The 13,632-nt window shown below is 48.8% G+C and overlaps 1 protein-coding gene across 1 annotated transcript in view; it reads left to right on the forward strand.

Moving 5' to 3' along the window:
- chchd3a (coiled-coil-helix-coiled-coil-helix domain containing 3a) overlaps nucleotides 1-13,632 on the forward strand; it is a 124,126-nt gene that overhangs the window by 23,881 nt on the left and 86,613 nt on the right. Inside the window, exon 5 of the mRNA XM_056275915.1 lies at nucleotides 6,132-6,312. Within this exon, the coding sequence (XP_056131890.1) occupies nucleotides 6,132-6,312 (181 nt within the window). The remainder of the gene's footprint in view (nucleotides 1-6,131; nucleotides 6,313-13,632) is intronic.

Consider the following 13,632-nt stretch of genomic DNA (forward strand, 5'->3'; position numbering starts at 1 on the left):
AGGACACATCCCTACAGACACAATTGGCAGTCACAGCCAATTGTGTCTGTAAGGATGCCCGACCGAGCCGGAGGTAACACGGCGATTCGAACCGGCAACGGAATAGACTGCCACGCCACCCAGATGCCCCTAAATTGTTAAATTTTGCATCGTACTTGAAAATTTTGGGCTTGAATGTTTTTCATAATGTCTCCTTTTTAATTTTCAAGCCTCACGAACACGTGAGCCGTAAAACTCTGCTATCGGTGTTTGCCGTCTTTGCTCCCGTAGAGATGGACTAGCTTACTGTGATGGACTAGCTACCTGTGAGTGAGTGGGGGAGTTCCTTCCTAGGTCTGTGAGCTGCTTTGCATGTGAAAACCCGAGCGGCGTGAGATGATCCAGGTGAGACGATCCGCAGGATGTACAGTGTGCCAGCGTGTGCGTTTCTGTGTGCATTTGCGAGAACACAACCCTGACTCTTAAAGGTCAGCCGCTGTTTCAGAAACTTTCTGCCCTGTTATTTCAGCATGTAGTTAAACAGCCTCTTGTTGGTTGTACGGTATAATTGCATCTCAGACTTGTGAGTGAGAACGCTGACCTTCTCCCGGCCCCCCGGTCCTCTCTCCCTTGTTAAATCAGGGCCGCCTGTTGCATTCTGCATTTCCCCCGGATCACAGCGATGCAGACAGATTGTCTGGCCTGCAGATTTTTCACATTTTGTTTTTATCGCTCACCTTATCCTCACGCCCCCCTTGTTTTATTCTAATGGTCTGTCACACTAAACCGCACACACACAACAACGCACACTATTCTTGTTGCAAGAAGTTTTAGCTTGTTATTGTTATGAAACAAACAAAAAAAAAGTTTTCCCAATTCTGCCTAATTGAGCCAGGTTTGTTTTTGGAGTATTGAAAGAATGGGTTTCTCCTTGGGCAGTGTGTCTGAATCAGCATCACTGCTTCCCTCTGATGAAGTCAACACACACACACACACACACACACAAACACACACACACACACACACACACACACACACACACACACACACACACACACACACACACACACACACACACACACACACACAGTCTCCAGCCGCCGAAATACCCTCAGGTTTCAATACCAAAATCTTTTTGTACTGATTTTTGTTCTGCCAACAAAGGGATGTCTCAGACTGACATCCCTTTTGTTGGCAGCGCAAATAGATTTTAATTCCCACAAGTGTCTGACCTCGTTATAAAACCATCAAAATACCTTTTTATTAGTAAAAATATTTTATCTTTTCCCGTATCGCACATCATTCCAACACAAATGTTGCCAAGCACTTTACAGTAAAATGAAAAGGAAGATGGAGAAACAGTAAAGGGACGATCACAAATGGCCGTTTCCCTCAGCGGTGTGATTCGCTCGTCATAAGTAATGGTGTTCAGCGGTGTGATGTGCAGGCATGGGTCGGTCCGCCTCTTCCTCTGTCCAGACTGGATGATATCAGACGTGTGGGTGACTTCAGAATGGGATACACTGATCTTTTTTTTTTTTAATTTTCCCTCCTCCCTTTTCTCCCCAATGGTACTTGGCCAATTACCCCCCTCTTCCGAGCCGTCCCGGTCCCCTCTGCCGATCCGGAGATGACTGCAAACTACCACATGCCTCCTCTGATACATGTGGAGTTGCCAGCCACTTCTTTTCACCTGACAGTGAGGAGTTTCACCAGGGGGATGCAGCATGTGGGAGGATCACACTATTCCCCCCAGTTCCCCCTCGCCCCCAAACAGGCACCCTGACCGACCAGAGGAGGCACTAGTGCAGCGACCAGGACACATACCCACGTCCGGCTTCCCACCCACAGACATGGCTGATTGTGTCTGTAGGGACACCCAACCAAGCCGTAGGTAACACAGGGATTCAAACCGGAGATCCCCAGGTTGTTAGGCAACCGAGACCACCACACCACCTGGACGTCCCATGATACACTGACCTTCATGCACAAAGTCCAACGAAGGCCACCCCAGGACAAAAAAGGAAGGAAAAAAAATCCACTTTTTCTCTCATGTAAAGTACAACGCCCTCTCTGCTCTCCTGTGCACTCTGCAGCGGAAGCAGTGGTACAGGTTCAGAGTAAAATGCTTTTGTTCATTTTATTTATTTTTTGCAGCGAGAACCTTCGTAAATTCATCTTTAAGCTACACAAGCGTGCCTATGGTTCCCACCCCCTTCATGACGTTCTCATGTCCCAATCTGAACTCCCTTCCAGTCTGCCTTAGCAGCAATGATAAAAGTGCCGCCATACATGTGCGCCCACACGTGTGTGTGTGTGTGTGTTGAGGGGGGGGGGGCCTTGTCCCATAAAAAATTCATTGCCAGCATTCAGCGACATTATTCCGACATCAATACTGTATGGGGCCTTTAAACTCCTTTGTTCCTGGGTGCTTGGGCCGAGTCTGCGCTGTTGTGGTGGTCTGTCAGAGTCCATTTTACCCAGCAGCCCTCACTGAAGACATAAGACTCCACTAGCTGACAAGTTCCCAACAGGAAGCATTCATGATGAGAGGTCGGTGCTGGGGAGAGAGGGGCGAGGAGAGAAGGTAGGGCAGGTTTTAGTTTGGTCTGAAGGCAGATTTAATGGGTTTGGGTTGGTTGTTTGTGTTTTCTTCCCCCATTTAAATGGTTCCCATGTTCATACAGGGTGAGGAACGCTTAGTGTATTTGAATGGTTTGTGTGATATTGGCCTGAGCTCAGCCTTTTTGTCTGCCGCTGTGCTTATCTTGTATATTGGGAAGTGTGTACCCCTCTCTCACACACACACACACACACACACACACACACACATGGGCGCTGTATAGCTGACCCCAACTTTATTATGCACTTGACCGCAAACTGCAGCATTTCAGCCAAGCTGCCCATAAAGCTTTCATATAAACTGCAACGGGCCAGATCTCGCTGTCAGCTTTAGAAACTGTGTCTTAAAATAACTGAGGCGTTCTGGAGTGCTTTTGTTCAAGGTCACCTGCTTAAAGTAAAGCATTGTTTCACGAAAGACACACACAGACACGCGCTCCTATCCCCTCCAAATTAATGATGCCTCAATGGCTCTGTCCTTCTGCACATTCCCTTCTTCATCTCTCTCTTGCACTCTCTCTCTCTCTTTCTCTGTCTTGCACTCTCTCTTGCACTCTCTCTCTCATGCACTCTCTCTCTCGCTCTCTTGCACTCTCTCTTTCTCTCTCTCTCTCTCTCTTACAATCTCTCTCGCTCTCTCTCTTGCACTCTCTCTCTCTCTCTCTCTGCATGTTTCCATTTTCTAGACTCCATCCAACCGCAATGCCATCAGAATACGTTGCGGCAGGCCAATCTTTTGATACTTTGACTAAGGATTATCCTCTCTCTTTTTCTCTCTCATCTAGTGCCAGAGAGAGCATGAGCCACTTATCCTCCAAACAGATCATGTGTCCCCCCCCCACCCCGTCCTCTCTCCCACAATCAATGGCTATCCTATCTGAACTACCTGTACCACCACCCACCCACCCTTTCCCTTCCCAATGCCAATCTTCCACAGCTGAATGAGAAATGCCTCCAGTATCCAAGGGGCAGGGCAAAACGATGGGAAAGCAATAGAAGCGAGAGACAGATAGCATCCGGCCGGTGGTAGCAGTCTTTGCTGGGGTTGGCACTAGCTGGGTAGCGAATTGAAAGTGTTTCTTTGCTAGGCCGTGTATTTTCTCGCGGCTCTGCTGCGGCCCATCGATGTTGCTTTGACTCTTCAGGCCCACCGTCAAGCTTTGTCGCAACTTGCAAAGCTCACGAATTTAGGATCCTTGGCTTTATCTTGATGGGTAGTAAGCCTTCTTGAGTGAAATCCGAAATGAGCAGCTGGGGTTAGGCTCTGATTGCAGGCTTACTGCTCTTGCGTCCATTTCTGACCCTCCTGCTCAGAAACAGAGGCTGTAGCCTCTTGAGTAAGGGGGGTGTAGGTGTATTAGCAGTGCAGGCAGGGAGGCACGGATTGTGGGTAAATGATGAATGTAAGAGGCCATTAGGAGCCTCCCTGTGTGTGTGTGTGTGTGTGTGTGTGTGTGTGTGTGTGTGTGTGTGTGTGTGTGTGTGTGTGTGTGTGTGTGTGTGTGTGTGTGTGTGTGTGTGTGTGTGTGTGTGAGAGATGGAGAGTCAGAGCCCGGTGATGGATGGAGTGTGCTGACGTGTACAGCCCAGCGGACTGTGAGACTGGACATGGCTGGGCTCACCCTCCACCTCCCTCCATCTCTCTTTCACACTTCCCCTCTCTCTCGCTTTCTTTGCTTCGCTTCCTGAAGGGCCAAACAAGTCTTTTTGCCCTCCCTCCATCTTTCTCTCTCTCCCTCCCTCTCCAGTTGCGCTCACCCACTCTCCGCGCTCGCTTTCTCCCTCTACTGTCTACTCCTGTCTCTCTCCCCTCTCTTCCTCTTAGTTTCTCTCTCCCCTCTTCTCTCTCTCTCTCTCTCTCTCTCTCTCTCTCTCTCTCTCTCTCTCTCTCTCCCTCCCTCCCTCTCTCTCTAACATTCATCAGTATGGCAGGCCAGACAGCTGTTTTCAGGGATCGGCCATATTTTCATGACATCCTGTTAGTTACAAAGGCCAGGGCGGTGGTTTCGATGGTCAGCTGAAATGTCTGCCAGTCATATTTAGTGATTTCGGATCAGGCTCAAGCTCTGTGTGAAGGAATAAGTCTGTTGATTTGAGGTTGTCATAGTGAGGCTAAGAGTTTTGAACCTGCTATACCTAACATAAGGAAATGAAATTGTGTTTCGTTGCTGTTTACAGTCACGGCTGACAAAAAATACCTTACAGCCTCAAAATGCATCCAAAACATATTGGAAAACTTCCACATAGTGTCAAGTATGTGTATCAAAAACTGTAGTGGCGAATGAAGGAAGAGTGAAGAAAGGAAAATCCTGGGGTCAGAAAAAAACTTCAAGCCAAATCCAGCTATACTGACTGATTTCTAAAGGTTTCTATGAAGGCCCTCAAATTCAGTACTTGGACGTTGTTGGACCTGGCCATGTGTCATAACTGAATCTGCACATTTCACAGAGCCCGTGTCGACACTGGTCAGAATTCACAGGAAGTTCTGAGCACCGCGGTCCTTGTTTATTATCCTCTTAATTGGCTGCAGAGCCTCCGGTAACGTCCGCTCAGTCGTTTGCTTGTTGACTCCATCAGTCTGTCATCTGTTTGCTTCACCTTTCCACGACAGTTTGATTCTAAGCTGTGGAGCACCTCCACTTCGCCAGTCACGCGTACGGTAGCCGAGCGGGGAGTTTGTTGCTAGGCAACCATGAGAGCCTGGTGACGGTGTTTCGACAGTGTTCATATGTCTGCAGAGGGAGTGCAGCATCTTTCTTAGCTTTACCACTGTTTTAGTGTGGGGGGGGGTTTGTCCCCCTTTTTTGGGGGGAGGATTTTTCCCCCCTTTTTCCTCCCCAATTATACTTGGCCAATTACCTCACTCTTCCGATCCGCACCGGTCGCTGCTCCACCCCTTCTGCTGATCCGGGGAGGGCTGCAGACTACCACACGCCTCCTCCGATATGTGGAGTCGCCAGCTGCTTCTTTTCACCTGACAGTGAGGAGTTTCACCAGGGGGACGTAGCGCGTAGGAGGATCACGCTATCCCCCTCCCCCCTGAACAGGCGCCCCAAATGACCAAAGGAGGCGCTAGTGCAGCGACCAGGACACATACCCACGTCCGGCTTCCAATCCGCAGACACGGCCAGTTGTGCCTCTAGGGATGCCCGACTAAGCTGGAGGTAACATGGGGATTCAAACTGGCGATCCCCGTGTTGATAGGCAACGGAATAGACCGCCACACCACCCGGCCGCCCCCCGTGCCTTCTGTAGTTATAGCCAAACTTCCATTCATTTCATGTCATGAGAGTTGGCTAGATGTCTGCTGACTTTTGGTACGTTGAGCTTTTCAGAGTTGAACCTTTTGCCTTTACTGGTGTTTTTCCATAAGTTAGCAGAAACCATCACTAACCTGTAAAACTCACTGACATTATGGTGCTGATATTTTCTATGTCACACAGCACTACACCAAAAGGTGTGGTGGACAGAAAAAGAAAATGTGAAGAAACCCTGTTAAACATTCTCATGAGATGTGTCTGTGTCCCCAGGCTGGAGAAGGAGAAGGCCCAGGCGATGGAGTTGGCCCAGACCGAGGCCCAGTCCCGTGTCCAGGATGAGATTTCCAGGATCCTGGCCGTGGAGCGGGCGGTGAGCCACGAGACCCTGCAGCAGGCCGTCGCCAGAGAAAGAATCAGCGCCGACGACGAGAAACTCCGCGCTCAGCTCTATGTAAGTTAGCCCAGAAGCAAGTAAGCGTTAATGTCAAGCTTAGCAAATATTCATTTCAATGTCTCTGACACACACACACACACACACACACACACACACACATGCATGCACACACACACACACGTCAGCGTTTATTAGTGGTGTGTTTAAGCTTACATGTAAACCTGTGAACTTGATCTTGCCCTCACAGCCTGGATGAGTAAGGAAATGTCTACATCAAGATAAGTTAGATTTCATGTTCACGTACATGCACTGTGCTCCTGTTGGGGAAAAACAAACACACACACACACACACACACACACACACACACACACACACACACACACAGAGCTGAACCCATTTGCTGTAATACACAGGTTTTGGCACAGTGACAAATATCAGGGGTGCGAGTGTGTGAGCGCTGCCGCGAGCAGTAATCTATAAAACCATCTGGTACATGTGACCCCCCCTACACTTATAGAAACACACACACACACACACACACACACACACACACACACACACACACACACACACACACACATAGTAGCCCGCTAACCTCTCTTTGCTATCAGCAAGCTTTTGCTTAACTCCTGGACCTCTGGAATGAGCTGCCACCACAACAGTGACACACTGACAAGAGCTCAGGAGTCCAGGGGGTCTGGGCTATTAAACATACACACACACAGACACACACACACACACAGAAATTTGAGCAGTCTTTAATAAGGTCTCCTCCTTGCATCTCTGCCTGTTGACCTTGCCCACTCCAGGAAGCCCCCCCTCATTTGGGCATCCCGTGACTTTATTTTCCATAAATTGCCTTGTAAACATCACTGGACGAGCATTCCTCGCCATGCGCGTTCCGGCAGCATATTATTTTCAAAAGAAAATACATTTTCTCCGCAGTGCGGCGCTGTTTACAAACCGCGCCATTGATTATATAGCTCATTTCACATGCTCAGCGCCGTTATGGAGAAATTAATCGCTTTTGTGGGGAGAAAGAGCAAGCCAGGGGAGAGGGGCTGACGCGATTCCACGCCTCAGGACGAGTGTATCAGGGATCCCTCGTTCAGAACAGCGATCAAATCGAACGCGAAAGAAGTGGAGCGGGGTTGGGGGGGGGTGGGGGACACGTGACATGATGTGTTTTTTCCCTTCAGCTTCAGTGAGGAAAGCTCTCTCAGTCCGCTGCTTTTCTGTAATTTAATTTCTGTTGGTTTTGGGAGACAGAGAGGGGAGAGCGAGTGTGTCGGAGGGAGGGTTGGAGCAAACACCTGTCTAGCATCTGCTTCACAAAGCAGAGTGGTGCCCAGTGGCTTCAGCTGAACAATAGTCTGAGCCTGCCATCTTTGGTCTGTGCACGTGCACACGCCTCACGTGCACATGTTGTGGGCACAACAAGTGCTTGCATGCATGTTTATGAAGAATCACTCAACTTCTTTTCTTTTTTTGGATCCCCCTCCTTTTTTTCCCCAATTGTATCCGGCCAATTAATTACCTCACTCTTCCGAGCCGTCCTGGTCACCGCTCCACCCCTTTTGCTGATCCGGAGAGGGTTGCACACTACCACATGCCTCCTCCGATACATGTGAGTCACCAGCCGCTTCTTTTCACCTGACAATGGGGAGTTTCACCAGGGGGATGCAGCGTGTGGGAGGATCACGCTATTCCCCCCCAAACAGGCGCCCCGACCGACCAGAGGGGGCGCTAGTGCAGTGACCAGGACACATACCCCCATCCAGCTTCCCACCCGCAGACACGGCCGATTGTGTCTGTAGGGATGCCCAACCAAGCCGAAGGTAACACGGGGATTCAAACCGGCGATCCCTGTGTTGGTAGGTAATGAAAAATAGGACCGCCGCACCACCCGGACGCCCCTCTCGAGTTTGAGTACTTAAGGAAAACTGTTTTTGTCCGTATGCTCACGCTTTTGCCCCAAGCGGTACTTCGACACAGGCTGCCGAAACCTTACGGGGTTATGCAGTGATGCACTGACTTCTCAGCATGTGCACGCTCACGTACCTACACACACACACACACACACGCACACACACACACTTTCATACAGTCGTCTTGGTGTCTTCTCTTGGTTACATAAATCCACACATATTCTGTGCCACACCAGTTGATGATTCTTTTCTGTGACTAGTTTCTCTCTCTCTCTCGCTCTCTTTCTCTCCCCATCTCTCTCGCTCTCTCTCTCTCTCCTCTCTCTCACTCTAGCACTCTTGCTCATACATACTCCTGCAAAACAATTTTTGTCAGATGAGCTCAGTACTTTAAAATCGAGTGTGTGTGCGCGCCTGTGTGTGTGTGTGTGTGTCTGTGTGTGTGTGCGACGGAGAGAGCGTTAGCGATAATTCCCCCTGTTTGAGCGCGGCGTGTTGAGAGCTGGAGTTTTTAATAGGAACCGAGGGGTTATCAGTGGAGGCACCGCGCCGTATGCACTACTCATGTAATTGTCAAGTCTGTCAGGACTCTTTCATACAGCCGCTGTTCTTTTCAACTGGAAATTGACTTTTTTCCTTTTTAAAAGACAGCTCCTCGCCCAAGACCCCCCCCCCACCCCACCCCATTGTCATCTCTCTGCGTTTGGCAAACTCAAATAATGCCATCCGCCGCCCGTGGTGTCTCAGGCAGTTCTGGGAGTGTCTTTGAAGATGCATAAAAATGTTTTATTAGTACTTGAGAGAGAGAGAGAGAGAGAGAGAGAGGAGAGAGAGAGAGAGAGAGAGAGAGAGAGAGAGAGGAGAGAGAGAGAGAGAGAGAGAGAGAGAGAGAGAGAGAGAGAGAGAGAGAGAGAGAGAGAGAGAGAGAGAGAGAGAGAGAGAGAGAGAGAGAGAGAGGAGAGAGAGAGAGGAGAGAGAGAGAGAGAGAGAGAGAGAGAGAGAGAGAGAGAGAGAGAGAGAGAGAGAGAGAGAGAGAGAGAGAGAGAGAGAGAGAGAGAGAGACTGTGTGTGTCTGTCGGAGTCTGATTTTTATTTATTTTTTTACACTTTGGTAGAATTACAGGTTTAACCGACACTGAAGTATACGGTAGATATATTTTAAAACATGTATATGTGTAATATGTGTAGTCGTCTTTGCGATAATGACACCTTCTTCCTTTTGTTCATGTGCACACAGCGCCTGTGATCACTTTGGGTAATTGCCCCTATCATCGAGCACATACCACTGCAGTGCAGCTTGCCCCAACAAATTACATTTACATTGCTGTAAAAACACATAAACTTCAGTAATTGGAAATTGAAATGGGTCTGGGCTCGTGGGTACAAGTCGATAAGTAGGTTGGGGAGTGACCTCCGGGGAGAGGCTGCGCTTTGCTTTACTAAGCACACAATCCTCATTGCTGATGGAGCTTTCACAGGTGATTTGTTCAGCGTTTTGTCCTCGCGAGCCGAGGACCTGTTAACACCTTGTTGGCTATGTCGTCGAAAGCATAGGGCTATGTGGTCTTCTGGCACGAACGGGCACCGTCACTATAATGACTTGTTTGTATTTTGACTTGTTGTTTTTGTTGATGTTGTTGTTGTTGACATCGTCATTGTTGTTGTTGTTGCTGCAAGCGCAGCAGTTCCGTAGAATGGGATACTACTTTTATTTTTAAATATATAAGCTAGGGAGTTTTCCGGGCACGTCCAGCTGGGAGGAGACCCCAGGATAGACCCAGAACTCACTGGAGGACTACATGTCCAATCTGGCCTGGGAACACCTTGGGATCCCCCAGGAGGAGCTGGACGCCGTTGGTGGGGAGAGGGACGTCTGGAGTGCCCTACTTAGCTTGCTGCCACCACGACTCGACCCCGGAAAAGCGACTGATGAGATGAGAGATGAGATAAGCAAGGGTTTTTTTTGGGGGGGTCCCCCCCCTTTTCTCCCCAGTTGTACTTGGCCAATTACCCCACTCTTCTGAGCTGGCCCAGTTGCTGCTCCACCCCCTCTTGCCGATCCAGAGAGGGCTGGAGACTACCAAATGCCTCTGCCGATAAACGTGGCGTCGCCAGCCGCTTCTCTCACTTGACAGTGAGGAGTTTCGCCAGAGGGACACAGCGTGTGGGAGGATCACGCTATTCCCCCCAGTCCCCCCCCCCCCCAAACAGGCATCCTGACCGACCAGAGGAGGCGCTAGTGCAACGACCAGGACACATACCCACATCAGCTTACCACCCGGAGACACGGCAAACTGTGTCTGTAGGGTTGCCGGACCAAGCTGGAGGAACACGGGGATTCGAAACAGCGATCCCGTTTGGTAGGCAATGACATGGACTGCTATGCTACCCAGACTCCCCCATAAATAAGGGATTTTGCCATAAACTGTCTTGTTGAGAAACTACTATTGACTATAGATTAGGTAGAATTAAGAGCCTATCACAATATGGCTGTTTTAGATTCGTAAACTCTATAAAATTATTGATTTTTTTGTTTTTGCATTTTAAACTTAGCCCGTGTGCACTGAGCGCACCCTGCTCTCCATGTTTCGTGGGCAATTTAGTGCTGGTCTGTGGCAGCACCAGTCATTGTGTTCCTCTCCAGCTCCATATTGATCAGTCCCCTCATCAATATGCAGGTCACAATGGGGCAATAAGACTTCGCTGGTCCCCGTCCTGTACACAGGAGTGCTGCTGTGTGCCCTATTGCCTTCCAGCACCCATATATTATGGTCACAGCTTCACCGATTACACCAAAAGCCATGGTTTTAGGAGCCCGCTTTCTCTTTTACCCGTACCCCTTTGTTTGTACCCCGTAGCTTTCTGAACACGTGGTGGGACTTGTCACTTCGCCAAGGTTTTCAGGAAGTTCTGAAAGATGTTCAGTCGGATGTGACTTTGAGACCCCGGCTGCTTCTACCACTTCTACTGCTACTAGCTCAATGTCTTGCAGCACTGCTAATGCTAATTCTACTGACGATAAAAACTACATGTATGCTGCAACATCAACACAGATACTAGATATTCAACACTAAGTTAAGATAACGTTAAAACATAATAAAACTGTCGAGCAGCAGAATTCAGATGAGAGAAAAAAATGTGAAAGATTTGAAACGGCTGCCTGTAATTTCACAATGTAATTTCAGAAGTGATTTGAAAGATGACCCGAACTCAGTCTTGCTCCAGGCTTTGTGTATTGGAGTTGTTGATCTAAATCTAACTTAACACAACTTCTCCCCTCATCTCCTCTTGTAGCCTAAACCTACTACTACTACTTTCGGCTGCTCCCGTTAGGGGTCGCCACAGCGGATCATCCCTTTCCATTTCTTCCTGTCTTCTGCGTCTTCCTCTGTCACACCAGCCACCTGCATGTCTTCCCTCACTACATCCATAAACCTCCTCTTTGGCCTTCCTCTTCTCCTCTTCCCTGGCAGCTCCATAGTCAGCATCCTTCTCCCAATATACTCAGCATCTCTCCTCCACACATGTCCAAGCCATCTCAATCTTGCCTCTCTTGCTTTGTCTCCAAACCGTCCAACCTGAGCGGTCCCTCTAATATAATCGTTCCTAATCCTGTCCTTCTTCGTTACTCCCAGTGAAAATCTTAGCATCTTCAACTCTGCCACCTCCAGCTCCGCCTCCTGTCTTTTCGTCAGTGCCACTGTCTCCAAACCATATAACATAGCTGGTCTCACAACCATCTTGTAAACTTTCCCTTTAACTCTTGCTGATACCCTTCTGTCGCAAATCACTCCTGACACTCTTTTCCACCCACTCCAACCTGCCTGCACTCTCTTTTTCACCTCTCTACTGCACTCCCCGTTACTTTGGACAGTTGACCCCAAGTATTTAAACTCAAATGCCTTCGTCACCTCCACTCCTTGCATCCTGACCATTCCACTGTCCTCTCTCTCATTCACGCATAGGTATTCCGTCTTGCTCCTACTGACTTACATTCCTCTTCTCTCCAGTGCATACCTCCACCTCTCCAGGCTCTCCTCAACCTGCACCCTACTCTCGCTACAGATCACAATGTCATCCGCGAACATCATCGTCCATGGAGACTCCTGCCTGATCTTGTCCGTCAACCTGTCCATCACCATTGCAAACAAGAAAGGGCTAAGAGCCGATCCTTGATGTAATCCCACCTCCACCTTGAACCCATCTGTCATTCCAACCGCACACCTCACCATTGTCACACTTCCCTCATACGTATCCTGCACCACTCCTACATACTTCTCTGCAACTCCTGACTTCCTCATACAATACCACACCTCCTCTCTCGGCACTCTGTCATAAGCTTTCTCTAAATCTACAAAGACACAATGCAACTCTTTCTGGCCTTCTCTATACTTCTCAATCAACATTCTCAAAGCAAACATCGCATCTGTGGTGCTCTTTCGTGGCATGAAACCATACTGCTGCTCGCTGATCGTCACCTCTCCTCTTAACCTAGCTTCTATTACTCTTTCCCAAATCTTCATGCTGTGGCTGATCAACTTTATACCTCTGTAGTTGTTACAGTTCTGCACATCGCCCTTGTTCTTGAAAATCGGCACCAGTATGCTTCTTCTCCACTCCTCAGGCATCATCTCACTTTCCAGGATTGTGTTAAACAATCTAGTTAAAAACTCCACTGCCATCTCTCCTAAACATCTCCATGCCTCCACACGTATGTCATCAGGACCAACTGCCTTTCCACTCTTCATCATCTTCATAGCTGCCCTCACTTCCTCCTTGCTAATCCGCTGAACTTCCTGATTCACTATCCCTACATCATCCAACCTTCTCTCTCTCTCATTTTCTTCATTCATCAGCCCCTCAAAGTATTCCTTCCACCTTCTTAGCACACTCTCCTCGCTTGTCAGCACATTTCCATCTCTATCCTTGATCGCCCTAACTTGCTGCACATCCTTTGCAGCTTGGTCCCTCTGTCTAGCCAATCGGTACAAGTCCTTTTCTCCTTCATTAGTGTCTAATCTGTCATACAACTCACCATACGCCTTTTCCTTTGCCTTTGCCACCTCTCTCTTTGCTTTACGCTGCATCTCTTTGTACTCCTGTCTACTTTCTTCATCTCTCTTACTATCCCACTTCTTCTTTGCCAACCTTTTCCTCTGTATAATTTGCTGTACTTCCTCATTCCACCACCAAGTCTCCTTGTCTTCCTTCCTCTGTCCTGATGACACACCAAGTACCTTCTTAGCTGTCTCCCTCACTATTTCTGCAGTGGTTTTCCAGCCATCTGGCAACCTCTTCACTACCACCCAGTGCCTGTCTTAACTCCTGCCTGAACTCCACACAACAGTCTTCCTTCTTCAACTTCCACCATTTGATCTTCGGCTGTGTCTTCACTCGCTTCCTCTCTTGGTCTCCAAAGTCATCCTACAGACCACCATCCGATGCTGC

The sequence above is a fragment of the Lampris incognitus genome, chromosome 3, assembly GCF_029633865.1.
Source record: "Lampris incognitus isolate fLamInc1 chromosome 3, fLamInc1.hap2, whole genome shotgun sequence".
In the NCBI taxonomy this organism is placed as follows: domain Eukaryota; kingdom Metazoa; phylum Chordata; class Actinopteri; order Lampriformes; family Lampridae; genus Lampris; species Lampris incognitus.